Below are 27101 nucleotides of genomic sequence, written 5' to 3'. Positions count from 1 at the left end.
GTAATACCCATCAAATCACACATACCGGATAAATCAAAATAATTCTTGTGGGTGGCCAATGAGGGATTTGAACTCAAGACCTCTCTCTTTTTATAAAGAAGCCCTAATCACTTATAACAAAGATTTACATATATATATATTAATGACAAAAATTCACTTAAAGTACAAATTATCATAATAAAATCTTTTCAAATTATAAAATACCCTCAATAATTAAGTGAGCATACCTTCCTTTATCTTGCTTAATAAATAATTAGAGCTTTGCTTAAATCTTGTTTGTCTCCCTAACTATACCATTCAAACCAAGGGGTAAGAAAGTTATCCACATTTTCCGTGTCTATGTCTCACATGATTAATATTTAACTAAATTAGCGGGCTTCACTCGTAAAGCAGAGCGTAACTAAAGGCTAGGGTTCCCCTCTCCTGCACCTTTTTCATCAACCCCACTATGAAGTCAATGTAATCTTTAACTCGTCTCCCTCAAGAACTATACAAATCTTACAAAGGGTAGTTGAGCTCATATGGATTACCACATAGGCAATACAACACCACAAAGCCTCCTAATTTTCATAACAAAAATTAGATTAAAAAAATATTTTTGAGCTTGATTCACATTGTTGAAAATGGACGGTTACAAACTTCCTAAACTTAATATTAAAATTCAACAGTCAAAAATAATGTTTTCTTTAAAAAAAAATAAAAAATAAAGCTCATAGAATTCCATCTTCTACAAGGCCATGGCATCAGATCATCTTTTTGGATGCCAAGATATGAGCTCGCGACCCTTAGTAAGGCTAGTCTGGTTCATAAAAATTCTTCATGAGTTTTTGTATTAAGTTATTTAAGGTTTGTGACTTAAATTTTATATAAGTTCAGTTTTGAATTATTTACTACATTAGACTAGATTTGCATTAATATATGGAAAAAAAAACATATAGAATAAACCATGTTAGGATTAAAGTCGGACAAACAACATGAAAACTAATTTGACTAAGGGTTTCCACCCAAGGATCAAGAAAAATCCTATTCAAGATATGTAAAATAATTTTTACTATAACCAAACAGACTCAAGTAAATATTAATGCTAAAAGGTCCGTTGAACCAACATTGAGGTCATGATTAGATGGTGATACTGACACCTCATCCACTTACCCCCTAGACAAGTATGATTGCCGACAAAACATTTTTTATTTCAATTTTCAAGAAAAATATTTGTAGAAAATTATTCCATCCCAAGAGGAAAAAATTTACTAGGGTTCTCTAAGTGGATATTTTTAGGACAAAACAGATAAAATATGGCATTTAAAAAAAAAATCTCTTAAAGAAACTCAATCCTACCATAAATTCTATTTTCACATAAAAATCATTTACCAACTCATTTTCTCGGGCAATCTTACGACACTTAAGAGGTGGTACATGTCGTTAGCATTCCTATTTACATGCTAGAGAAGGCTGTCTATTAACCCAGTCCTTTTCTCTTGCTTAATTCAACCAAATCGTCATCATCGAAAAAATAAATCTCTTAAAGATAATCAGACAGGCCATAAAATATATTTTCACATAAGAATCATTCACCAACTCATTTTCTTGAGCAATCTTACAAACTCTAACATCACTTAGCATTGGTACATGGTGATTGCATACCTCTTGACATGGTAGAGAGCGTTGGCTGTTGAACAGCCCTCGCCTTCCCTCTCTTGCTTAATTCAACCGACTCACCATCATCATCGCCATCATTATTATCATTATTGGAGTCTTACGTTAAAAATTTAAAGATGAGTTTAGGGATTTGGGCGTGCAATAATGGTCACTAATGTGGTATCTTGACAAGATCATTTTCTTGTTGCTAAAAGTTGCTATTGCCCACAATCAATCTTTTACAGTTAAGGTGACACATCAATGGATCGATCGAGATGAATGGACTTCACTTTTCAACAAAATTGATTTATATTGTATGCACTGTTCTAGTTCAATTTGCACATAAATCATTAGAGTAGAAGAAGTATCGGGGATGCCTGTTCTTGGATACAAATTTCTCCAAGATGGGAACTTATCTAAACTTAGGACCAACAAACACTACAAGGCAAAGTTATCAAAACGTCGATTCTGATTTTTATTTTATTTTTTTAATAAGGGTTTCTCTAGATCTAAATTGTTCTTGCTATGATTCGTTGGTTCGAAATTATAATATATGCTATGCATGTGTTGCTAAAGTATTGGCATTGCTTAATTATTTTTTCCGAACAAAGTAGATATATTCCAACTTATAAGAATTGTATACACAATGTAAAATGCCATAAAATGTAAAGTTTTTCAATTACAATATTTTACAATTACGTACTTTGCGAGAGTTTTATTGATCAAAAATGCAAAAGATATCGTAAATAAAATACGCATATTTTCATTAATTTGCCTATAGATTTTTTTCTTGGCAAAAAATAAATAAATAAATAAGGTTAATGAACAAAAAGAGAAACCTTGAACAACTTGTGCTGATGCCTGACACCTTTTTTTTTTTTTTTTCACCTGGAGTTGTGGGTCCACTTATAAGATGGAATGTGATACACATGACAACAGTAGAGCAGGAGTTTTCACTTTTCAGTCAAAACCCTAAGTACATGGACACAAAAGTCAGATTGATTGGTGATTTTTAGTCGTTGGATTCATGTAATTTTCATGACTCACTGATTGTGTCAAAGTGTTCATGAACAGCTTTGAAACATTTTCAAAGATAGTCAGCCAGAAATCACAATTATCATACAATGTGTACTGTAGGTTCTCTCATTGACATTGGTCAAAGAATTATGAGCGAGAGGTATGGCCCAAAAATCGGTGGCCATTTAGTAATATAAGATAGGAAAGGAGGGTCATTTACTAGCCTTACAGATTAACCAATAAAAAGGAGAGAGAGTGGAACAAGGAGTAAACAAAGTAATGATGGAAGAAGCTTCCCACACTGTCACAAGGGTAATGCATCAAGGCACTTTTGCAAATCTTTCTACCTTTTCTCTTATCAGATTATTAGCCAGAAACCCACTTGGTTTCTTGTCAATGAAATCTCTAGTTTGGATTCTCATCTTGGTTTGTTTCTTCTCATTAGCTTTTTAAACCATATTTTTGATTTCCTGTTTTATTCATGTTACTAGACTCGATTTTTTTGAATCCCTAAGTTTCAAGGGTTTTTGTTCTGTTTCCTCCATAGTTTTCTCACTTTTTTTGTTTGTTTGTTTTAATGAAGTTCTCTATAGATGCTCTATGTTGGGGTGGGGATCATTAATCTGCTTTATCTGCATATTTTGAATTTGGATTGGTTTTGGTTTTGTTTATTAATATGTGTTACTTATTATCTTGGTAAGCTTTCTATGAGACTATCTAAATTAGTTAACTTGTTTATGCTCTCTGTCTTGGATCCATGCCCATTTATATTTGGTAGTTAAGATTATTTAGGTAAAATTCATTGGAATATTTAAAAGCAAATTTTCCTTGGTGAAAATGTATTTTGATTAAGAATCTGTATCTACAACTTTTGGGTAATGAGATGGTAAATAGAGTTTTTAATTTTTTTTTTTAATTTTATATAATTTTAATTTGTAATTTTTTGGTTGCAATGTTTAGAGCTTAAGAAGGTTCTTTTTGTGTCATTTCTTGAAATATCTTTAGTATGTTTGATCAATTAGATATTCCTTGATAGAGAAGCTCGTCCTGTATAGACATTTTTAAGAAATACTAATGAGAATGCTGACCAACTCATTAGCTAAAATCAGTTCTTGTTCTTATATTTAGTGGGTTCAATCTGTTATTTTTCCTTCTGTGGTATAATTTTATGTTTGCTTATACAAAAAAAATGGTATCATGAACAATAGATTAATCTAGGACGCAAAAATTTCCATGCCCATACTAAGAAGTTCAATATGAATTATGAAACCATGTCAAATGAACTTGTTTGAGAACTCCTGTTGTGTTGCTGTTATGGATATTTTGTATCTGATGCGTTTCATGTCTGATTGGTGCATCTTTTCAGAGATGGTGTTCATTGAAAGCACATAGTGTGTTCATATGATCCAATGAGTTAATCACTGGGGATAATGTCATCGAAGATGGGATTGCTTTACGTCTTTCTGACGTTGGCTTCTATGCATTATTTTGTGGTCGCTGATTTTCAAGGTACAATGTTGTGTCCACCTAACAATTTTCTTTTTATCTTATTAATTGATAAAGCACTTTGGCCGGATGTTCTTGATGTGATGATTTAGTGGTGGTTCTATCTCTCCCAATTTATTTCTATTTCTTTGTGGAAAGTCAGTTGATTCAATCTCAACTTACGTCCTTAAAAGAAAAAGACAATACATAACTGGTTGACTAATTATATATATATTTTTTCAGTGGACGCTCTGTATCATTTGAAGGTAACCCTGAATGCTTCTGCCTCTCAACTCTCAGATTGGAATTCATATCAAGTTAGTCCATGCACTTGGCCTCATGTGATTTGTGACTATAACAATTATGTCACTTCTGTGTACGTTCTTTTATCATATTTGGCATATGATCCTTAAAGATTTTTTTTACAAGAATTATTTTCAGTGTCTAAGGAAGGGCTTTAACATTGTGTATGCTTGCAGAACATTGGCATCGATGGGATTTTCTGGGACCCTGTCACCTAAAATTGGAGCTTTGAAGAATCTTTCTACCCTGTATGTATGGAGGATGTTAGCATTGAATCTTAATTCTAGATTACATGTAATTTGTTTGAAGCCACTTTCGTTCTTATTCTCCCCCAGTTGAGAAATTAATTTTCATGGAAAGACGAGATAATATCTTCAAAAAATTTAGTTCCCAAATTGAGGATGCTCACTTGAAATTTTTTATGGTTACTTGGTAACTGTGTTTGAATCATTTTAGAGGCAACTTGAAGGACCCATTTGGATAGGGACAGGGCTGGGAAACCCAGAAGCATAAGGGTATGAAAAAATTGGCAAAGGATGGCAATTGAATTTTGGGGCCTGTTCAGATGGCCCTTAAGATCACAGGAAATGTGTTACAACTTCCTAGTTGAATTTAGTTGCGTGAGTCAAGGCCAGGCGTATTTTTTCCCTGCTTTTACATTTGAAATTTATGTGCTAGTTTTTTCGGTACTCAAAGCTAGTTAAAAACCTTGATTCATACAAATTGATTTTTTTTTTTTCACAATATGAAAATATTGAAACTTTCCCATATTTATAATATAAATAAATTGCTTATGCTTTTAAATATATGTTCACAACCAAATTTTTTTTTGTGGTCAGTAAGCCTGTTTTTAATGAGTTCAGTAACTTGGTACTGGAGGGATTTGAACCCAGGTTTCTGGCATCATCACCCAAAGACTTTACTAACTAAGCTAGCTGGCACCTGCTAAATATTATGGGTAAGCTGGACTTGAACCGACGACCTCAAAGTTGCTTTGCAATGTGTCATACTAACTAAGCTATGGGTCTAAGCCCATGCTCACAACCAAACTTGATTTAGCTAGAAAACATAAAACTTGGCTCCAACTTTAAAATGAGACACAAAAATGAAAATAAATTGAAGACTTAGTAGAAGAAATTAAAAGAAAAATACCGTTTACGAGAAACTCGATGAATAGGGGTAGTGATGGTGGGAACTTGTGTATACCACATAGGTAGAATAGGGATAGTGATGGTGTGTCACCAACTGAATGTTGTCCAAGAGGGAAGCCTGACTCCTCAACAGCTGAAGAATTTTGCCAATAAACCCAATATAGGAGCTCAAGGCTCTTTTCCAATGGAGTGATTTTTTTCTCAAAATCAACTAAATCCTCCCTTTTCACAATGAGAATTCTCGGAATAAACTCTATTGCTAATCCTAGCCACCAAACCCTGTATTACATCTCGGTCACCAGTTTTACATAATGAAAGAATTACACTCCATATCATAAACTGTTCAATATATTCCTAAGAAAGGAAAATGCCCCAAGTACCCTTATGGGAAGGGGTCTTCTTCTCTTAATCAACATTGATGATTTTGTAAATGGGGTACCCCCGGGTTTGTCTAAACCCAAGCAAGAAGTGACTAAACGACTGGGGAAAAAGGTCTTCTTATCCAATTCATCCTTGCAAATTTCCCAAAGTGAGGGAGCCCCAAGTCTTCTCTACACCACATCACCTTGTTGGAAAGAAAACACAACCTCTGGTTTTGTTATCAACGAGAGATGGTTTTGAATCATCTTGGCACATATGAAAATTAGTTCCATGCTAGCACTTTGTACTTCCACTGGTAGTGAATTCCATCTGGAAAGTAAGACAGGCCCTAGCTAGCAACTTGGAGCAAATTATAGAGAAATCGCCAAGGTTGAATTTAAGAAGAAGACTCATTGCTTAAGAGCAATTTGGAGTATTTTGGTTTGTAGAAGGATTATTTCAAGAAGGGATATTTTGGGTGTTTCTACTTTTGTTTGAAGGTGGTTTTGTTATTAATCATTTAAAAGAAGGGTGGGGACCATTCTGGACAGTCAGTCCAATGGGTTGGACAGACCATTATTTGAGGGTTTTAGCATAAAAACTTATTGTAAGGGAGAGAGACTAGGAGTGTTTTTATTCTCTATGTCTAATTTCTTTTTGAAGAAGAAGCCTCACTGCCGTCGTGAGTCATTTGCTTGATTTTGTAGGTCATTGACCTTGTGTCTTTGGCCCCAACGAACTCCCAAACATCGTTCATTTAGTTGGTCATTGTAAGCACAAGTTCTCATTGTACTCAATTGGCGCAAGTTTCCACCAATTGGTGCTAAGAGCTCATTGTGTGGATTTCCATTATACACCAAATGTTCTTGTTGTGGCAGTCTTGCCATCTTTCTAAAGTACCAAATGTTTAACCACCTTCATATGTTATTTTTGTAATGTTTACCACATTTATAGGTCTTATTGTGAATGTTTATTTTTTTCTTTCAAGGAAATAATGGGGCCTTACTAAGAAAAAAAGTTAATGAAGAAACAAAATTACAAGAGGCCTAAAGTATAATCAATCTTCAAAGAAAACACAGTTCCCCCACCTGCGTATTGTGAATCTGATTCATTCCTCTTCAAGGGTCAAGGGATTTCCTGTTAGAGTTTGTCTCAAATTCTTCAAACCCAATCAAAGGAGGAAAGTATAACATATGAATTTTAATCCAATCAAAGAAGTATTGAGTTCCCTATAAATAGGAGGTGAGGGCAAACATCGAATGCATCCCAAGGCAATATCAAGGCATGAAAATTTTTTATTTTATTTTATTTTATTATTATTATTATTTTTTTTTTTGGGGGGGGGGGGGGGGGGGTGGCGGAGTTTGTATTTTGGGTATCTATTTGGGTGTTATGTTGGTTATTGTTGATTAGTGGGAGGTGATCTTTGGGGCCTTGGAAAGGGCTTGTGAGTTGAGTGATGGGGTTTGGGAACCTGGACATATTGGTACCACTCGTATTTATTCAAGTTACAAAGTGGAAGTTCTTGATTGTCAATGCTTGTGGACTAGCATGGTATCATATTACGTTGTTGGGCATTTTATTCGAACAACTGGTATCGGAGTGTGGGTGAACATGATCGCCATTCATTATAATTGGTATTTGAGCTACACAATTCTAGGTGCATGCTTCAACACCGTTATAAATAATGGCATCCGAGCTTTGGCATAGATAGAAGACATTATGCTCTGATTCCACAACAAAAGGAATCAGAGCCTAGCCTACAATCGTGCAGAGATTGAGGTCAATGTCAACAAAGTACCAAGTTGGTAACAAAACTTCAGCGCTTTGGGGAGATCAGAAACTATGAGAAGATAATGTGGTTCTGGATTTTTTAGGTTTGAAAATCCAAGATGATTGGTTTGAACACGAGTTCAAGGTGATGATACCAGTGTAGGTGAAGTTAATATGGAAGAACATGGCTATGTTGGAAGGTGATTGAGGGAAATGAAAGGAGTGATCCTAGAAAATAACTCCAATCTAGCTAAGGGTTTGGTAATTGTTGGGCTTGGGATTATGCTAATCAAGTGAAAGTTTCATCTTTTGGTTTTGAGGGTGGTTTTGTTTTGATGGCCAATTATGATCTAGATTATACATAATACCGGTACCACACACATACTCATGTAGGTCTTGGTTCAACGACTATGAAAAGGGCTGATAAGAGGAGTTGGTTCTGTTACGTTCACGTGAGGATTTTTGACGGATCAGCTCAAAGTTTTATCACTCAAAGATAATGAACACTATACGAAGTTAAAAGAGGACTCTAATTTCTCATGGTCACAAGTTGTATGGTGTTGTAAAAATTTTCTTAATGGTTTTTTTTGAAACATTTTTTGATTTTTTTTTTTTGAAACATAATGGTTCCTAAAAAAAAGGTTGCTTAGGTAGCAATGATGGTTCGACTATTTCTATGGTGACATCCATGGTCTCAAAGAATCTTAATTGAGGTTTCTTTGATAGAATTGTTTTTGGTGAAGCATGGCCATGAAATCAATCCACGGTGGTCATTGCTGGAGTTTGTCTCGATTTCTTCCATCCCAATCAAGGGAGAAAGAGAATGGTTTTTCTTGTAGAACAAAGATTCCCATTACTCGGGGAGTGGGTTCTTTTAGTGCCTTGGGGATTCATATTTGGGTTTCCCTAGAAATAGACAATGTAGGGCATTGAAAGCTACTTCGAAAGGAAGGGGAGAGGAGTGGGGTGGGGGTGGACAAGGATGCACCAAGCTATTTGAATTTGATTTGGGCATTGGTAGGTTTTCTTCGAGTTTTTTGAGAGGGTGATCAATAAGAATAAGTGGAGGAGTTTAGGAAGTGAGAATTTCGGTATCTCTTGTATTTACTTGAAACACATAGTGGAAGCTTTGGGTTATTGATTATTTCCTCACAAGGTTCTTCTGTTCTTTGTGTGGTTGGTTATCCTTCTATTTTTCTATTTGTCTTTTCCTGGAATTAATTTGCACTGTTTGGGTATTCTGGTCCAACAAGGTATTTGAGCTACACATGTTTATGAGGACATGCTTTGGCACCATTTTAAAAGATTTGACCATCTAAGTTGTAGGGGATTTTTTTGGATCTCCCATTACCCGAGATACGTGTTACAATAGATGATCAAATCTTTCTTGAGATATGTGTTACAATGAATGATTAACCCATCCTCAGGATGCGAATTACAATAAATGAACAACTTTGGTCGTCTTCTCCGATGAAGCTTTCAAGTTCCGTTTGCATTCTTCGGTAAATCTTCCAAGTTTCCGATCGCAATTTGATGTTGTCTTATCTTGAAAAAAACACCGGTAGGGTACCAGCCAAGGAGTCTCCGATGATCAAGCTAGTGCTTAATATAAGTTGTAGAGCAAGAAGAAGAAAGTAAGAACAATAGAGTTTTGTGTGGCTTGTGCTATGAATGGGAGAAGTCTCCCTATTTATAGATTGGAATCATTAAAAGAGGTAGTAAACTTAGTTGTAATCACTCACCCATAGTCTCTAGCATTTATGGTAATAAAATCCTATGATATTTTGATGATAATGAAGACCCACTGCTCATAGTTCTTGTAACCTCCACAAGGAGTAGCCTTAAATATGTAACTGCTCGAACTCGTTGACTGTTCCATTCCTCGAGTTGACTCAGTCAAGTTATGTGTTTGCAACTCGGTCGGGCATCATGTGTGTTTTACCTTGGTGGTAGAGCATGTTGTAATGACTTTTGCTACTTGGGTAGTTTTATGATGAGTAGTTGTAGTACTTTACTATATTGCTACTCGGGTAGCTTCATACAATTCCCTTAGTATATCAATCTCCTTAGAGTAATTCCCAAAAGTAAGAGGGTGAGTAATATTATTAGTAGCAGCAGTAGTAGTATTAGCTATTGAGGATAACAAGAGAAGAAGTAGTAGTAGCATCAACTACTGAGTAGGAGTAGGAGAAGAAGCAACAGTAGTATAAGCTACTGAGCAGGAGCAAGAGAAGGGGCAGACTCCTTGAGGAGGTTGAACTTCCTTTGGATGAAAATAACAAGGGGTCGACTTCTTGAAGAAACCGAACTACCTCATGGTACAGCGAGTGAAGGGGTTGTCTCTCAATGAGGTTGAACCACCTTATGGTACAACAAGTGAAGGGGCCAACTCCTAAGGAGGCCGAACCACCTTGTAGATAAGAGGATGAGGGAGTCGGCTCCTAGGGAAGCTGAACCACCTTGTGGTTGAAAGGTTGAAGGTATAGGCTCCTTTAGAGGCTGAACCTCCTTGTAGATGAGAGGATGAAGGAGTCAGCTCCTAGGGTGGCCAAACCACCTTGTGGTTGAAAGCTTGAAGGGGTTGGCTCCTTTAAAGGCCGAACCTCCTTGTGTTATGATTATAATGGGTAGGATCCCTCTCAGCCAAATTGATTGGGGTATGGGTCGGACTCATGGTATATTTGAATCACTTGGATAATTGGGTTTGGATCGGGTTGAACTGGATCCGAATGCCTTGATTTAGAAACTTTACTAATCCGAAGGAGTGATTTTTTTGTTCCTACATAAGTATTATGCTATTAATGGTAAACATTACTAATTTGTTTTTTTGGGGCTCTCAATGATGTGAATTTTTGTTGACAAAGATTTCATATAAATTCTTTGTTAGTTTTTATTTCTTATGTGTGTTTTAGTCTAATGATACTTATCAGATGCAGTGAATGTGCAGCACGTTGCAAGGTAATGGCATAACCGGTAAGATACCGGAGGAGTTTGGAAATTTGTCAAGTCTGACAAACTTGAATTTGGAAAATAACAGTTTAACTGGAGAAATACCATCTTCCCTTGGCAATCTTAAAAAGCTTCAGTTTTTGTAAGCAGTACTCTCTACATTGTTTACATTGCTTTGAACTATTTAACTTCTATTTGAGACTTATTTCAACTTCCACATATAAATTTGTGGTTGGTTTTCATTATTTATGCAGGGTTTTGAGTTATAACAACCTGAGTGGAAATATTCCCGAGTCTATGACGAGTCTTCTGAGTTTAATCGATCTGTATGTGATCAATTATTTATTTATTTATTTTTAATGATAAACCGGTGATATCAAATGTGGAAAACTGGAGGAATACTTCAAAGCTAACTTGGTATTTCAAGTTTGAGTATTTGACAATGTGCAATGGTATTGTGACAGCCAGTTAGCTTCCAATGGTCTCAGCGGACAAGTACCTGATCATTTATTCCAAGTTCCAAAATACAAGTATGAACAAAACCTTATACAATATAACTCAAATATGGCAGTAAGCACATCACACATCATTATTTGTTCATTTATGAAGTATGATTTACGCATTTTTAGATTTTGTTTCGTGTTCTTAACAGATGTTTTGGTTTGGATTACTTAATACAGTTTCTTAGAAAATAATTTGAATTGCGGCACAAATTTTCCTCACCCTTGTGCATCCAATACTAATAATACAGGTAAGCTATTTTATTTCATATAGTTTTGGTCAGTGTTCTTATATGTATGGATGTTAAACTTTTCCTTCTGTGTATAGGTGTAATTCCTTATCTTCCGCTTTCCTTTGCAGGTACCTCCCATACATTGAAGCTTGGAAAAATAATTGGAATTATTGGAGGAATACTAGGGTTTCTCCTCGTAGGGGGTGTGTTGTTTCTTCTATGCAAGGGCAGGCATAAGGGCTACAAGCGTGAAGTTTTTGTAGATGTTCCAGGTATTAGTTGTGAAAGAGCTAACTTTGCTAACTCATGCTTATTGATTTGCTAAACTTTTATTATACCGTAGAGATTCACTCTGATGAGTTAGAAATTGGAGTTTTATGGTCCTTAAGGTAGTAGAGAAGAAGAAAAGAGAAAAGATACAGAGAAGAAATTGGGGATGAGAATTGGCTTGTATGGCTGATGGAGCCTTCCCTCCCTTTTTAACATAGATAGATTCTATGTAAAAAAGACAGGAGTTCTACTTAATTACAGAAGTATGCCACCCACCTAAGTAGACAAATATAACCCTTATTTAAAAACAAGAGAGTCTACTACTAAAACCAAACTTGACATTTTAACACACTCGAGACCATATTGGATGCTTCCCTTTTGGTAGTGTACTTAATAATTCATGCATGGTCAAATCTGTATGACTATCTTATGGCATACCGTAGTTGAATACTAGCTTACCCTACTTTGAAGAAAAAAAACCCTTTAAATATATTTCCATAACATTTGCAATTTGTATAGCTTGGCACGAATTATGGAGGCACAATCATTTGCTTGCATTCTTTTTCAGAGTTTACAATAGGTTCCAAACATCTGTTTTCATATGTTGAATTGAAACATCTGGCTGTCAGTCTGGCCGTCAGTCTGGCCATGCTGAAGAGGCTATTTTGTAACATTTATTTGTATTGTCGGCAAACTGATGGATAAAATACATTTCCACATTTGACTAGAACATGACAATTTAAGGTCTAAAGGAATATTAGGAAGCACTTTTGTACGGTCTTTGGTCATCAGAAAGGATTGAATCTTCATTCCCCGAAATAAAACATTTATTTTCAACCAATTTGGAATAAGATTATAAAGAAATTTTCATATATGATCGACTCCTCACATTGTGAAGTTCATTGAAATTTTAGGAGCTCTATTTTATTTTAGAATTTACTTATGTGAGATCATGTTTACATGGGCTTCTCAGGTGAGGTTGACCGAAGAATTGCATTTGGGCAATTGAAAAGATTTGCGTGGCGGGAACTACAACTGGCTACTGATGGCTTCAACGAGAAAAATGTTCTCGGACAAGGAGGTTTTGGAAAGGTATATAAAGGAGTGCTTGCAGATGATACAAAAATTGCTGTAAAACGATTGACTGATAATGAGAGTCCTGGTGGAGAGCAAGCTTTCCTTCGTGAAGTTGAGATGATAAGTGTAGCAGTTCATAGGAACCTCTTAAGGCTTATTGGATTCTGTACAACTCCATCGGAACGACTTTTGGTTTATCCTTTTATGCAGAACCTAAGTGTTGCTTATCGTCTAAGAGGTACTTCAACTATTTAATAGATTATCTATTTCATGCAATGGTGTTAGATTTCCTCATTGGTCCGTTTTACAAACTTTGGCAACAATTCTCCACACTTCATTAAATTGGTGATAATTTATTAAACTTCTCCATGGTGAATTAAACTTCCTCGAATTAACTAGGTAAAGTTTAGGGATAAGTCCAAGATTTTAACATTTGTATAAATGATCATAATCACTTTAAGTGTATAACTAGAGATGTCCTATAATCATGTAGACCTTTATCTCTGCTGTTACTCATCCCATATGAATTGGAAATTTTTTTTTCACAAATTTCAGTCTGCTCTGTGATCTCCTTTTGTTCTTTATTCTGGCCTTTTTGAAAGCCTTTACATATGTAACATCACTTCATTTTGCTCTTGTAACACTAAGAACACAAAATATTCACCACACTTAAATAATATTAGATTATAACCTGCCTACTTGATAGATGCATAGAACCAAGTTTATGCATAATCTTTTTTGGAGACATGGCCTTGGTCTGGAGAAAAATTGTGACAATCCCAAAATATTGATTGTTTCAGGATCATTTTGAAGAAAAATAAAATTGCACTGTTCAATTAAAATATTTGTATTTTGACTGTTCAAATCATCATCAAAGCCTCATCCTTTAGTGGCTGCATTTTGACTATGCAAATAAGATTGTAAAATTATAGTTAACCCATTATAGCTCCTTTTTTTTTTGCTAATCACTGAATTTGGCATGTAATTCATCTATTCAATTTTATAAAGTGCTAATATTTACTAAATTTCTGAAATTTATAGACACAAAATATTTTTAAAAACAAATACAAACACTTACCCCCCCCCCCCCCAACCAAAAAAAAGAACAATGATTAAATGACTCCCCCTTCTGACATACACCCCCATCACAGAAACATAGATCATATGCCTCCGGGATACACAGAACCATAAATCTTTTTCTTGTGTATCTCGAGGCAAATGATATACGGTTCTGTGATAGGGGCGTATGTCAGAGGGGGGCATCAGATTATCATGACTCAAAAAAAAAAAAAAAACCAATTGTGTGTGTGTGGGAGTAGGCATAGGTGTGTGTATGTGTTCAAGCGTGCGAATGATATTAATAAAATGTCTACTAATGCTTCACATTTTGTACTTAAGTATTCCACTAATTGGTCAAAGAATGTAGGAACATTATTATTTATAAAAGTAGTAACATGGGTTGATTATGAATTTATTGTATAAATTGTTTTTGATTCGGCCTTGATTATGGATTTTTTTTCTATCCATTTTGAGTAATTTTCAGTTGATGAATTTTATGCATTTCTTCTACACTCATTTACAGTAGATTGTTCTCTCTGAGAAGTGATAACATATGCTTATTGCTAATGCTACTACAGAGATTAAACCTGGAGAGCCAGTTTTAGATTGGAATACTAGAAAACAAGTGGCTTTAGGTGCAGCTCGTGGATTAGAATACCTTCATGAGCATTGCAATCCAAAGATAATTCATCGTGATGTTAAAGCTGCTAATGTTTTACTTGACGAAGATTTTGAAGCTGTTGTTGGGGACTTTGGCCTGGCAAAATTGGTGGATGTTAGAAGGACTAATGTGACAACTCAAGTTCGTGGGACTATGGGTCATATTGCCCCTGAATATTTATCGACTGGAAGATCGTCAGAGAGGACTGATGTTTTCGGTTATGGGATTATGCTTTTGGAAATTGTAACAGGGCAACGGGCAATAGACTTCTCACGGTTGGAGGAAGAAGATGATGTGTTGTTGCTTGACCATGTAAGACTAAACTTCAACACATTTACAGTTTTTTTCTTTAATGAATATAGATATTTCATTTAATAGAAAAATAGCTTATAAGGCTTCAAGTGGGCTCACACAGAGGTCGAGAAGACCTACCAAGTATCACACAAACACAGAAAGAGCGCCACAACCGAAGAAAATGAAATAAGCAATTTAACATAATGTTTTTGCACGTAAAAAAGTAATGGATTTAATGTTATGTTTTATCTATCAAAAAAGTAATTTTTTTTTTTTTTTTGGGGGGGGGGGGGGGGGGGGGGGGGGGGGGGCGGTTTTCGATAATATGGTTTACAGTCAAAGAAAGGATAATTTTCATATATGGGGAGAATGCATAACCAATTAATTGTGATTTATTGCTCTTGTACCAATAAACTAACTTTGCATAACCAATTAATTGTGATTTATTGCTCTTGTACCAATAAACTAACTTTAACAAGACTGTCTTTTACACGAGTTTGACAAAAATATCTCTAGGCAACACGAAAATACCATATGATGCAAATCAACACACATTTGTCATGAATAATTAACACAAATGATGTAATATTTTACGCTTCAGTTTATCATTTGAGTTGAGGGTTTCTTCCATTCTGATTCCTGACCATATGGATGTAATTTGTTTTCAATAGATTGCTTTCTTATTAAGTACCCTTAGGAAAACTTGGTTGTCATAATTATTTCTAGTTCATTTTGATTTAAGATCTTTTTTAACTTTTTTTTTTTTTTTTGTTGCTAAAGGTGAAGAAGCTGGAAAGGGAGAAAAGATTAACTACGATTGTCGACCGCAACCTAAATAAGAATTACAACCACCAAGAAATCGAAATGATGATCCAAGTTGCTTTGCTTTGTACCCATGCATCACCCGAAGACCGCCCAATAATGTCAGAAGTGGTACGGATGTTGGAAGGTGAGGGGCTGGCTGCGAGGTGGGATGAGTGGCAACAGGTTGAGATTACTCGTAGGCAAGATTATGATAGACTGCAAAGGAGATTTGATTGGGGAGAAGATTCCTTTTATAACCAGGATGCAATTGAATTGTCTGGTGCAAGATAAAACAGCGACGCTTTCCCTTTGCGGTATAAATTTGATGTACTTTTCATTGCACGCTACCCTTAAGTTCGTAAAAGGTAATGCCCTTATGACTCATCCAATTATGAAATTTTCTTATACCATAGAAACTACAAAGTTTATAGAAGCATTTTTTCTTGTATTTGTTCTAGTAAAAAGACTGAATTGTAACCACATTTTGAGTGTAATGAGCTTGTCTAATGTTAATGTGAACTATAACCTTATATTGTTGTTCTCAATCTGTTTGTTATAAAATAATAAAGCTAGTTTTTATGATTCAGTTGAGATATTCTTCAAAGTTTTTTTTTTTTTCCCTTCTCTTGCTTGATTTAGAACTTTGAGATGATAACTATTCGGTATGACAGGTACCATTGTATTTGCACGAACGTTAGTTCATGATCTTTTTTTCTTCTGTTTATAGTGATGAGAAACATCAAAAGTTCATTTGCAGGGAAGAGAGGAGCGACCGCTTATAAAGATGTTTAGGCCCACCCTTTATGAACTTTCACCAAAGTTAGTCAGATAGGTGATTTCTAACCATTTGATTCAGAGTGTTTTGAACTGAGGTTAAATACAAGTAGAAAACATTTTGTTTCAATCCCATGATGTAAGAAAAAAAATTCAAATCCAATGGCTTGGAATCACTCTTCTGGATCATAGAGGCTGCTGTTCATATAATACGATTCATGTCCGATACTAGAATAAATTTTGGTAGAAACCAAAGAAGCACCCTCGTGATTCTCAACCAATGTGATCGGAGAAGTTGTGAGGTATGGATTTTTAAGGAACATAACCCAATAGGGGATCTCAAAGAATAATCAAGTCAGCAAAACAAAGATTTAAGAAACTATAACTGCAAGTTTCAGTTTATTGGTCCACTGTCTTGTGGGTAGATATGATCAACACAAAGGTGCCTGTTCTTTTAAAGGATCAATCTGTATTTTGTGACACAATGGATCTCCTCTCAAGTTATGGGTCTCAGCTCTCCTCCTCAGTTATGTACTTGTGAATGTCGTTTGAACTTCTAGACTAAAAAATTCAAAACCTCAATTATCTTGTACAAAACCACCTTCTTGAAAGCAATGAAACAATCATATGATCGAATGTCAGGGGCCACCAAATCAAGTTCCCAATTGGGTGGGAGAATTTTGTTCATCGAATTCAATGTCAGATAAATCTTACCCTGACAGGCTTTAATCAGATTGAATTTATTTGGAGAGCTTCTATTGCCACACCAACTTTTTGCTAACGCCACCCCCAAGATGTGTGCTTATTCTTTGGTGATTTACATATAAATTGGAGTGTTGTTAGCAAAAGTTGGTGAGCCAATAGAATCCCTCTTGATTTAACACACCCAAAACAGCAACAAAAGCATTATAGGAGGCCATTTAAACTGTTAACACCAAAGTTTCTCCATCTTGAGCATATAATAACTCAATTCTCTAAGTGAAGATCAAAAACATACCTTCCATTCACGAATCGAAAATAAATCCTTCGACGTTCACTGCACATATACCTTTTCAGTCTCCGCGCAAATTCAAGAAAATTGATGGTATGCACCAGATCAGTAAAAAAAAAAAAAGTTGAAGAAATCAAACAGCACAACCTATGAAATAAAATAAATTTACAAAGAGCGGTGAAGGAGATATGTAACCTCTTTTCAAAGTAAATTTCATACCTCCTCTCTGGATATCATGAGGATTGCCATAATTGGTGGTTTATAGTTGGTATTTCATGCAAAGAGTTTTTCAAACATATATTAATAGCCCTTAAGTTTTACCCCCTAAACCGAACAACAACGCAAGATATATCATCTTTACTCTCTCTATTCAATGCTTCAGCAGTTAGTTGCTTAGCTGCCCTCTGTGGGTCCCTGATCTTTCTTGCGATATCAACTGCCTCCTGATTAGCCATCACCTGTATCAACCACAAGAATAAGAGAGATTTCAATTTATACAAATGGGTGTGCATTTACGTACATATATGAAACAAATAGAGTGGAGAATGCTTTGGAGAAGTCACCTTCCACAGACCATCGCTGGCAAGGATGAGAAGATCAGTATCAAAATCAATATCTGCATATTGTATGTCAGGATCCGACCGTAAGTGTGATTTGAGGCTCTTGTCACCGAAAGCACGAGAGACAGCTAACTGGCCGTTCACTCTAGGGACATCTCCTGAAAGAAGTCACAAATGCCAACCTTACGATTTGCATAAAATTATCACTGACTATACCATATCAAGGCTGTTACATAGACCAAAAATATTCAAAATTGGATTCTACTCGAGTTCTTAAACCATTCAAGCACAACCTCCTGGTATTACTATGGACAGACTAGAGATGGACCCATTACTATTTATTTTTGTTTTTTTTGGTTTTTTTTATCAGTACAGCTAGACCTACTCTGATCATCCATGCCCCATTTTTATATACTACACGTTCAAAACTTTTTCACAAAGATTTTTATGTATCATACAACATCGGGCCAATGTATCAAATAAAGTTTTTAAGATCGTCTAAAACCAATAAAAACTAACCCAAGACCAAGTAGCTTCAACTATTTATGTCTCTCTAATTAACCTCCAGAATAGCCATGACAATTGAACCGTATCTAAGTCTAAGTTTGGTCCCCGTGAACACAACTTCAAAATTTCCTAGATGAATGGCATAAAAACAGGCCAGCCATCGAATTGTTAAGGGCAGTAATTCAGTCAGATCGAGTTCAATCATAGGTTGGACTGGTCATATTATTCACAATATTAAAGCTCTACATCTAGTGTGGCTCCATCATACGTTCAAGAACACATTATGAAGCTTTCTAAGCTGGTAATCTCTCTTAGAGATTTGGATCTGAGATTAAGGATGACCTAATAGTGTATTTAGCAGTTTCATGTGTTCCTTGATCAATTGACACTTATTAAGTAAATTGTGATGCTCAAAATAGAAAGTGGGATGTATGTGAGCTTATAGCCCAGTGCGTAAGTGAATAAGTAAGACTCAACACAACAAAGAAATTTTGCTCATCTGTAAGTTTTTCAACCAAGAAAGAAATCATTCAAGAAAAGTCGCATATGAAAGAATTCTTTCAAGTACAAGGAATGGTTGAAGAATAAGAGAATCTTATAAAGTTTCATTCTATAGTTCGATGTTATTTTCTTTGTTTCTACTCTTAGGCGAGCTTCAAGGAGTTCTTGTCTTTAGAGTTCATGATACAGACATCTGCAGAGCTTTCCTACTACCTCTCATGGTGGTCAATATCATGCATAGATGACTTTTACATGTATCACTACAAGTCGGAAGCATTGGATGTTTTGTAAGTATGTATGTCGGAATTGTTCTCCAATACACCACTTCCGAAACTCAAATGCAGTATGGTGTATCTAAAAGGCAAACTATGACTTATTAGAATGTTATCCAGAGTATGTTATGGTAGGCGAACATACCAGGAATTTTTTGGGGTGAATGTTCAAAGGCAATCATATATCAATATGTGTTGAACCAAGATCTCAGTGAGGTAGTACCAGAGACCCCATTAAGTTTTAGACTAGGAGCCAAGCATTAGTCATTTATGTGTTTGGGGACGCTCTATGGAGGCCGAAATATGTAACCCAAAATGCAAAACTGGTCATAGAACTGTGAGTTGTAGATTCATTATATCACAATCTCACAGGTATGCCTAGCCAAGATGGTTGCTGAGACCATGGGGTCAAACTGGAGCCATCCTACGTGCTGGATGGAATGGTAGGCATAGTTGTGAGTTTAGTCCCACATTCGTTGGGTAGACATCCAGAGCCTGGGCTATGAGGGCAAACTTGACCATATTTTGTAAGATGTGTTTTAAAGTCATGCGAGGTAAAACCCAAAGCAGAGAAAATCTTGCTAGTGTGGGCGGGCCAGAGGCGCTACGAGTGGAATCAAAGTCAAGGACGACTCATCCAGCTTGGTGGAAAAATATCACGATCTTGGGTCGAAGTAGAGCCATCTTGTGTGCTGGATGGAATGACAGGGAGAGTTGTGAATTCAGTCCCACATCAGTTGAGTAGACGTTCAGAGCCTAGGCTATAAGACCAAGCTTGACCCTATATGGTATGACACGTTCAAAACCTTGAGTAAAGGACTATTTGTGGGACAGATGGAGCCGTCAAAAAGGATAGTATCGTGGGTGGGGCCTAATCCATTGCATAACCCTGACATGACACTTTTTAAAATCATGGGCGGGAAAAGCCAAAGTGGACAGTATTGTACTGGTGTGGGCCAAGTGCCACTACACATTTAAGTATCCAAAAATAGCAAGATGTTACAGATTTTATCGTCTAATAAGACCAACTCAAGATGTAGAGATAAATAATGATAGATTCTCAGAGGATGCCAGTGGTAGTGCGATCTCGAGACATAAATAGGTTGTGTTCAAAAAAATTACAGATGATCAAGTGTGTGAGGAACCCAATATCTGTATTGGACTTTGTCATCCTAGCAATATAGAAATGCAAACAACTAGGGATGCAGATGTACAAGGAGCAATAACACAAGTAATTCCTATGGTTGAGCATGTAGAACTCGGGAGATCTTCCAAAATTAGAAAATAGACAATTCCCAATAATTACAAGGTTCACATCCATGATAGTGAAGGGAGCAGAATTAAGTGATCCCTTTGGCTTTGACTATTCAGAGAGGCCATGGAAAGTGATTGTTCTCCAAATGATTGAATGCGAAGAAGAAAGAGCTCAAGTCCATAGAAAATAATGCAATATAGGAATTAAATCCAAGAATGCAAAGATGATTGGATACAAATGAGTTTTTGATAAGAAAGATTCAAAAGGTAAGACTGAAATATTCACGGCCAGATTGGTGGTTAAGAGCTACAAACAGAAAGAAGAAATTGATTGTGGACTCTTTATCTCCAAGGACTCATTGAGAGCATAGGGACAAAGTCAGCATTGAGAAATAATTCGACAAGAGAGAAATTTGGAAAACCCCAACAAAAGTCAAGTAAAAATTGGGGAAATTAAAAAAAAAAAAACATTAATTATGAAAAGTATAAAGATGTATATTTCATAAATTAAACATGATATTAAACCAAATTACAATTTTTCATATTATAAAATGCAATTCCCATAATGTTAAATTTATTATTTTATACATAATAGCACATATTATATTAAACAAAATTTTAAAAACATCATATTATAAAAATGTACTTTTTTCACATCAAACATCCAAGTCATCATGGTTGCAAACCCATTGATTAAAGTTCTTGCATCCGAGAGAGTTAAAGAACATGTATCCACAATGAAAATATTTGAAAACATTTTGATTCATTTGTTTAGTGGGAATTTCCCCTATAATCTTGTGATTTGGATGAGGTCATTTTATTTCATTCACCGCTTCATTTTCATGATATGTTAACTTCAGTCATTGCACATGGATAGAGAATATTGTAAAGAATAGCCCTAAGAGCCTTCCACAATCTCTAAAAGTTGCTTGGGCTGAATGTGATTAGGCATCATGTTCATAAGCCCTCATCATGGATAGTTGCTAATGGTTATCACATGGCAAATGCCGTAAGATATCCGGATGGCATGCACTGAGTAGATGCATGAAGCATGGGACAATATTGAGAGTACATGGTTAAACATGGATCATACTAAAGTTTTGTACATCTCATATTACACCACAACTAACACCATCATAAGAAATAAAAATAGCTCAAAGACATTAGTAGTACTAATGGTCTACCATAAAACAACCCTTGCATCATAGCAAACACTGTTTTGGTGATTCGCCATTAATGGAACTTTTTGAACTTTGGTGAAGGGTTTAAATAGACAATTCTATTACACTCTTTTACTACTGGATCTCTCAAAATAAAAGAGTGGCCACTTGACTTCAAAGTTTCATAGCCCAAAAATTGATTTTATTGAACATGTATTATGTGGACCAAGTGGGAAATTGTAAAATATTTTAGTGATTAAAAATAAATCGTCCTAAATTATCTCTTACTGTAGCCCTACACAACAGTTTCGTCAAGTAATTTGGATTTAGAAATGTTGTTAATTATAGATTTAATCGAATTAGGAAACTATTTAATTAATTAAAAGTGTGAACAAAATAGGTGCCACAAGATCCAACTGCTGGGATATATGAGCCATCCCCCATTTTTGTGTGGTGTAACCCTCTTCCTTTAGGTTTCCTTGATGGGTTGGGCTCACCCACGCATCTAAGAGTAGGAGAAGACCTCTCTCTTTGATCAAGTTTTCAGGATATCAAAAGCTAAGGATCTAATGGGTCAGATCATCTTCTAAGGTACATGGTTTAAGTTTATGATTTGATATATTAGATTTACAGGTTTCAATTTTTTGTGAAGGCTCTAGACCAAGTACCGTTACATGTTATAGGAATTGTCAAAATTCAAACATTAATGCAATGTGCCGCAGCTAATTGATGCCCTCCTATTTTCAATTACAATGAATAGGCTGTCAATAAGTGGGACACATAGTGTTAATATATATGAAGTAGGATTTGGAGCCCAACTCTTGGAAGGATAGGATAAGGACTCCTAGAAATTATACATGTGATCTTAGGGAACCCAATCATCTAAGATCCGTTTTAGTATAGGGGCTTTGATACAAACAGCAATAATAGAACTTCATAAGAAAAGGTTTGTGTTAGAGAACCTGGCATATTTGAGACAAAACCACCTTTGTTCTCGATGATGCCACGTTCAGTGTTTGGTTCATGGTCAGTAGTCATTTGTCTCGCCTCCCCCCCTCTTGAGAGAACTGAGCGTGAATCTCCAACATTGGCCACCCATAACTTTTCACCATCAACAAGAATTGCAGTGACGGCAGTGGACCCACCTCGTCCCAAATCAGGACTATGTGAAAGAATTGCTTGGTCAGTCCTTTCATATGCCTTCGAGATAGATCTGTTGGGATCAGTCCAAAACTCTTCCTAGAATAAGACAAACATCACAAAGTAAGATTAATGGGGGAAAAATTAACACTTAAATCTGTATTTGGAAAACTATCCACCTCATTTAGGATATTGGAAAATAAATGCTTTTGTAGGTAGGCAGGCACACTATCTCCCAAATGGCCATCATATATAGCAAACAGTCCAAGCTCATGTCCGTTGATTTGTACGAATTTGGCAACATGATAATCCTCCATGGGATGATTTGCTTTCCCTTTTACAAGACTGAATCCATACTTGGTTGGACCCTGATTGCTCCTCCCCTTCCCGGATCCACATGAGGACCGTACTCCTACAAGCTAACGATTAAAAGTAATTTCAACCTCAAGAAAAATCTCATAGAATACTGAGATTTATAAGCTACTAATATAAGTACCCATATAAAAAAAATGTATATATATATATATATATATATATATATATATAAAGGAATGCTAACATCCGAGACCTCATGGGGATGTTAACATTCCCCACCACATTTTTTTTCCAATAATATCCCTATTCATTTTGTCTTTTAGTGAAAAAGATAAGGGAACATTAGCCTTTTTACATAATAAATGCTAAGGACATTTTGTCTTTAGATTTAAATGTCTTTCTTGCAATAAATGTTTTGACAATCAATACAAAATAGATAGGAGTATTATTGGAAAAAAAAATTGTGGAGAATGCTAAATTCAAAAATAGATTATAGATTAAATATTATTTTTTTTTTATCGATAATAGATTAAATATTATTACTGAACCCAAATTCAAAAATCACCATAAGACAACAAAAGAAAAAAATGCAGACCATAAACTCAATTCAGCCAAGCACACCCAAAGTTAAAAGCCATCCAAACATTATATATATATACCATGAACCAAAATTCAAAGATCACCATAAGACAACAAAAAAAAAATGCCGACCATAATCTCAATTCAGCCAAGCACACCCAAAGTAGAAAACCCATCCAAACATCATGATATTAACACAGTCGATAGATTGTAGATTGCATATTACTTCTAAGCAATATCAATCCTTGGCAGAAAACATATCAGAGAGCTATCATGTAGGATAATGGAATAATCATCTTGACAAGAAATTATCGACATATTAAAATATTTATAACAACCACAAGGGCTATAGCTCAGTTAGGTAGAGCACCTCGTTTACATGTACGCCAATGTATTTTTTGTTAGGGGAGTCCATCCTGAATTCGAGACAACAAGAGAACAATAGCCGGACAAATATTTGGTTGGCCAATTTGTGTGTCATCATTGATTTGATAATTGATAAGGTGCTTCAATGATAGACTCATAACATCATTCATATAAAATAGCTAAGACAATCCTTCCTATCCCCAAAATTAAATAAATAAAATGCATAGTTTTTCAATAAAAAGAACAACACATTAATATCAATCTAACCAATTCCACTTGGAACCCCATAATTCAAATTTTCAACCCTAACCAAAGTTTAGAAAATCCAACCAAGGAACACTAAAAAGGAAGAAAAATACAGAAAAGCCATCACTTTTCCAATCAACAGTAAATTGGAATTAAAAAAAATACGAAGTACTCCAAAATTGAATGGACTCCATACGTCCAAATAGTTTAAAATTAAACTATAACAACAGAGAATTCGCTCAAAAAAATCAAAATAAAATAGAATCAGAAGCAAAGACGGAGCAAAGGAAAGGGAATCTTCTCACCTGAGAATAGGCAGCATTGAAGCAGCATAATTTATCCATATAAATCTTGCCACCTCAACTATTCTCACAAAATTCTCAACATTTAGCTCTTCTACTAAACTAAAAATCAAAACTTTCCAACAAACCCCACCTCAAAAACCACGTTTTCGCCGAATTTCACAACCTGCATCCTCAAACCCAGAAATCCGATCAAGTAAACCCATCATTAAAATACAAAAAACCCCAAACCCAAACCCCAGATCACCAAAAGAATTCCAAAATACAGGAAAAAATTCGATATGGGTATTTCATAATTCCTCTTACCGATCAACCAAGCTCCTTATTTCAGTCTTGGGTTGCTGTCTTCCTTCTTCTTCAGCCCAAGTAAATAAAATAAAAATAAACAGATTTCTCCTTCGGAGATAATTAGAAATAATAGTAAAGAAAGAGAAGGTGTCGAGGATGCTGTGCTGTTCAACTTTGCAACCGTTTTAGAGTCTTTGCGAAGAACAGAGGAGAAAAGGCTGCAAAAATGCAGACTTCTTTGTTGTTGACTTTGCTGTAACTTTGTACACTTTAATTATGTTTTATTTTTAATTATGTTTGGTGGTATTCTCATAGCTTTCTTTTGTCCTCAACGCTCAAACAGATTGAAAAACCCAAAGTCCCTCTTCTGCCAAGTGGGGACGAATGTACGAACTAATCCTTGCATTAATATTTCACCTCGTGATACTCATTACACAAAAGTCAAGATAATTTATTCAAGTTAGGGGTCCAGTGGGCAAGTCAATTCCACAAGTTTCGCAATCAATTTAGTGTGTTTGGGAAAAAAGCAGTTCATGTAATTAGTCTCCTTTCTTTGATTTGAGTGTTAGAGTATCTTTTATTTAAGTTGGAATTATCTTTCGTCAAATTGTTTCGATAAGAATTTTGATTTGTGAAAATGAACTTGATTCGTAAATGTAATTTTGTGAATGATTTTTTACTCACAGCCCAACAACCGTTTGACATGTGATGCCAATGACATCGATAATAGAGAGAGAATTTCTCTCTTGACCCCACGTCCTCTACTTACAAGTTAATTTTTAATTTTGAGATTTAAAATCTTAAAATGATTCATTAGACCATATGGATTATCACATTGTCAATCTAGCACCACAACCTTCTAGATTTTACTAAAAAACTCATATTCAAAAAAATGAAAATATTTTTCAAGCTTGATCTATAGAATTGAAAATGAACAGTTATCAAGTATCCAAATTTAAAATTAAAATTCAACGGTGAAAAATATAGTTTTTTTTTATTTTTATTTTTATTTTAAAGTTTGTAAAATTTCGCCCTCTACAACCCCAAGGCATCGGATCATGTTTTTTAATGACAGAAGGTGATCTCATCAGGAAATTTCCATTTTTCACCATGGGTAGGAGAGAAATTTCATCTCTTATATTGTTCATGCCATTTGCACCACATGTCAAATGCTTGTTGGATTGTGAGCAAAAAAGCACTGTAATTTTGTAGAGTGCCATTTAGATCATTTACGTTAATATCAGAGATGGAGACCTAGATCATACGAGCATGTTAGCATTTTGAAAACACAATGGTACATCTAATATTGGCCAAAATTCAAAACACGTGTCTTGATTATTGACCAAAATATGGGGAATCTAATATTGAACAGAAACATGGTGTAAAAGAGGTCATCTTGTCTCCACGAATGTAGTACAACCTGTGAACCATGACGAGTTTGGATGGTAACAATCGACGATTTTGATTTAGTAGGAGCAAATAGGGTAACACGGGGATATTTATCTTTGAAGTGTGTTTATGTAGTGATTCATGGTTTTCTACTCTCAAATAAATTTTCAGATTATTTGAGATTATACATCAAACATATGCTCGAGATAAGAGAAAGAAAAAAAAAATTCCTAAAGAACAGTATTAATTTTCTAAGGATCAATAAAAAATTTCTCAAAATACAATTTCTCTTGAGAATTCATTGGAATATACACCCATCTCAATAATTGGCTTGATTGAGAGCCTCAAACATCATTTGAGGCTGGTGTTTACCTTACATTTGTCGCACTGTCTTTAGGAATGATTTACAATTCTTTGGTTTAAAGAAGTTGATAGGTACCTATAAACACGATGCCCAATGAGACAATTTTTTCTTAAGTCTTGATAAATTGACGTGCTAAAACGTACACGGTTGATGTGCCATGTGCACTATAGATCTTTTCTTTGAGATAAACAAGGAAAAAGATCTACGATTCTGTGCATGTGCCACCTCAACCACATCATCACTGTGTATGTTTTACCATGTCAGATACTCATTAGTCTTTTTTCCTTGGAGTCTTCAAGGAGGAGTTTTCACATGTTTCCACTAGTTGACATTAGGTCCATAAAACGTTTTGAGGAGCTGAGTGTGATACCCATTACTAGGAAAATAATTGTGAATCACAAACAAAATGCGCATTCACTTGGGACCTTATGTTTAAAACATGATGTATTCAACAAAGACATCACAAAAGGATTCAAGAGGCTCGTAATAGAGAATCACTACTATTAGATCTTGATAATT

General features: G+C 35.3%; 2 protein-coding genes across 5 annotated transcripts; one reads left to right on the top strand and one right to left on the bottom strand.

The window, feature by feature from the left end:
• The first annotated feature begins 2835 nt into the window (after positions 1-2835).
• On the top strand, positions 2836-16160 carry LOC147406813 (putative LRR receptor-like serine/threonine-protein kinase At5g10290). 3 transcript variants are annotated; one of them, XM_086435042.1, is made up of 12 exons: positions 2836-2967; positions 4022-4164; positions 4384-4516; positions 4620-4691; positions 10675-10818; positions 10931-11002; positions 11141-11206; positions 11357-11427; positions 11538-11681; positions 12653-12994; positions 14394-14788; positions 15551-16160. In XM_086435042.1, exons 2-12 carry the CDS (start codon positions 4086-4088, stop codon positions 15863-15865), a joined length of 1833 nt encoding a protein of 610 aa, XP_086291168.1. In that variant the 5' UTR covers positions 2836-2967; positions 4022-4085; the 3' UTR covers positions 15866-16160. The 3 variants fall into 3 exon arrangements, with proteins under 3 accessions (XP_086291168.1, XP_086291167.1, XP_086291169.1); XM_086435041.1 differs by having other exon boundaries at positions 2941-3081; XM_086435043.1 differs by lacking the exon at positions 2836-2967 and having other exon boundaries at positions 4384-4457.
• A 1303-nt stretch (positions 16161-17463) lies between these two features.
• LOC147406812 (putative protein phosphatase 2C 9) lies at positions 17464-25170 on the bottom strand. 2 transcript variants are annotated; one of them, XM_086435044.1, is made up of 6 exons: positions 24848-25170; positions 24545-24707; positions 22913-23152; positions 22556-22832; positions 17903-18057; positions 17464-17797 (listed from the first exon to the last, which is right to left on the bottom strand). In XM_086435044.1, the coding sequence occupies exons 2-6, from the start codon at positions 24581-24583 to the stop codon at positions 17657-17659; spliced, it is 852 nt and encodes a 283-aa protein (XP_086291170.1). In that variant the 5' UTR covers positions 24584-24707; positions 24848-25170; the 3' UTR covers positions 17464-17656. The 2 variants fall into 2 exon arrangements, with proteins under 2 accessions (XP_086291170.1, XP_086291171.1); XM_086435045.1 differs by lacking the exon at positions 24848-25170 and having other exon boundaries at positions 22913-23145; positions 24545-24706.
• Between the last annotated feature and the right edge of the window lie 1931 nt (positions 25171-27101).

This window comes from Akebia trifoliata, chromosome 3 (assembly GCF_017979445.1).
Source record: "Akebia trifoliata isolate Shusen 1 chromosome 3, ASM1797944v1, whole genome shotgun sequence".
NCBI classification, from domain to species: domain Eukaryota; kingdom Viridiplantae; phylum Streptophyta; class Magnoliopsida; order Ranunculales; family Lardizabalaceae; genus Akebia; species Akebia trifoliata.
Note: the sequence above shows the minus strand (reverse complement) of the source record. Positions and strands in the feature narration are given on the sequence as shown.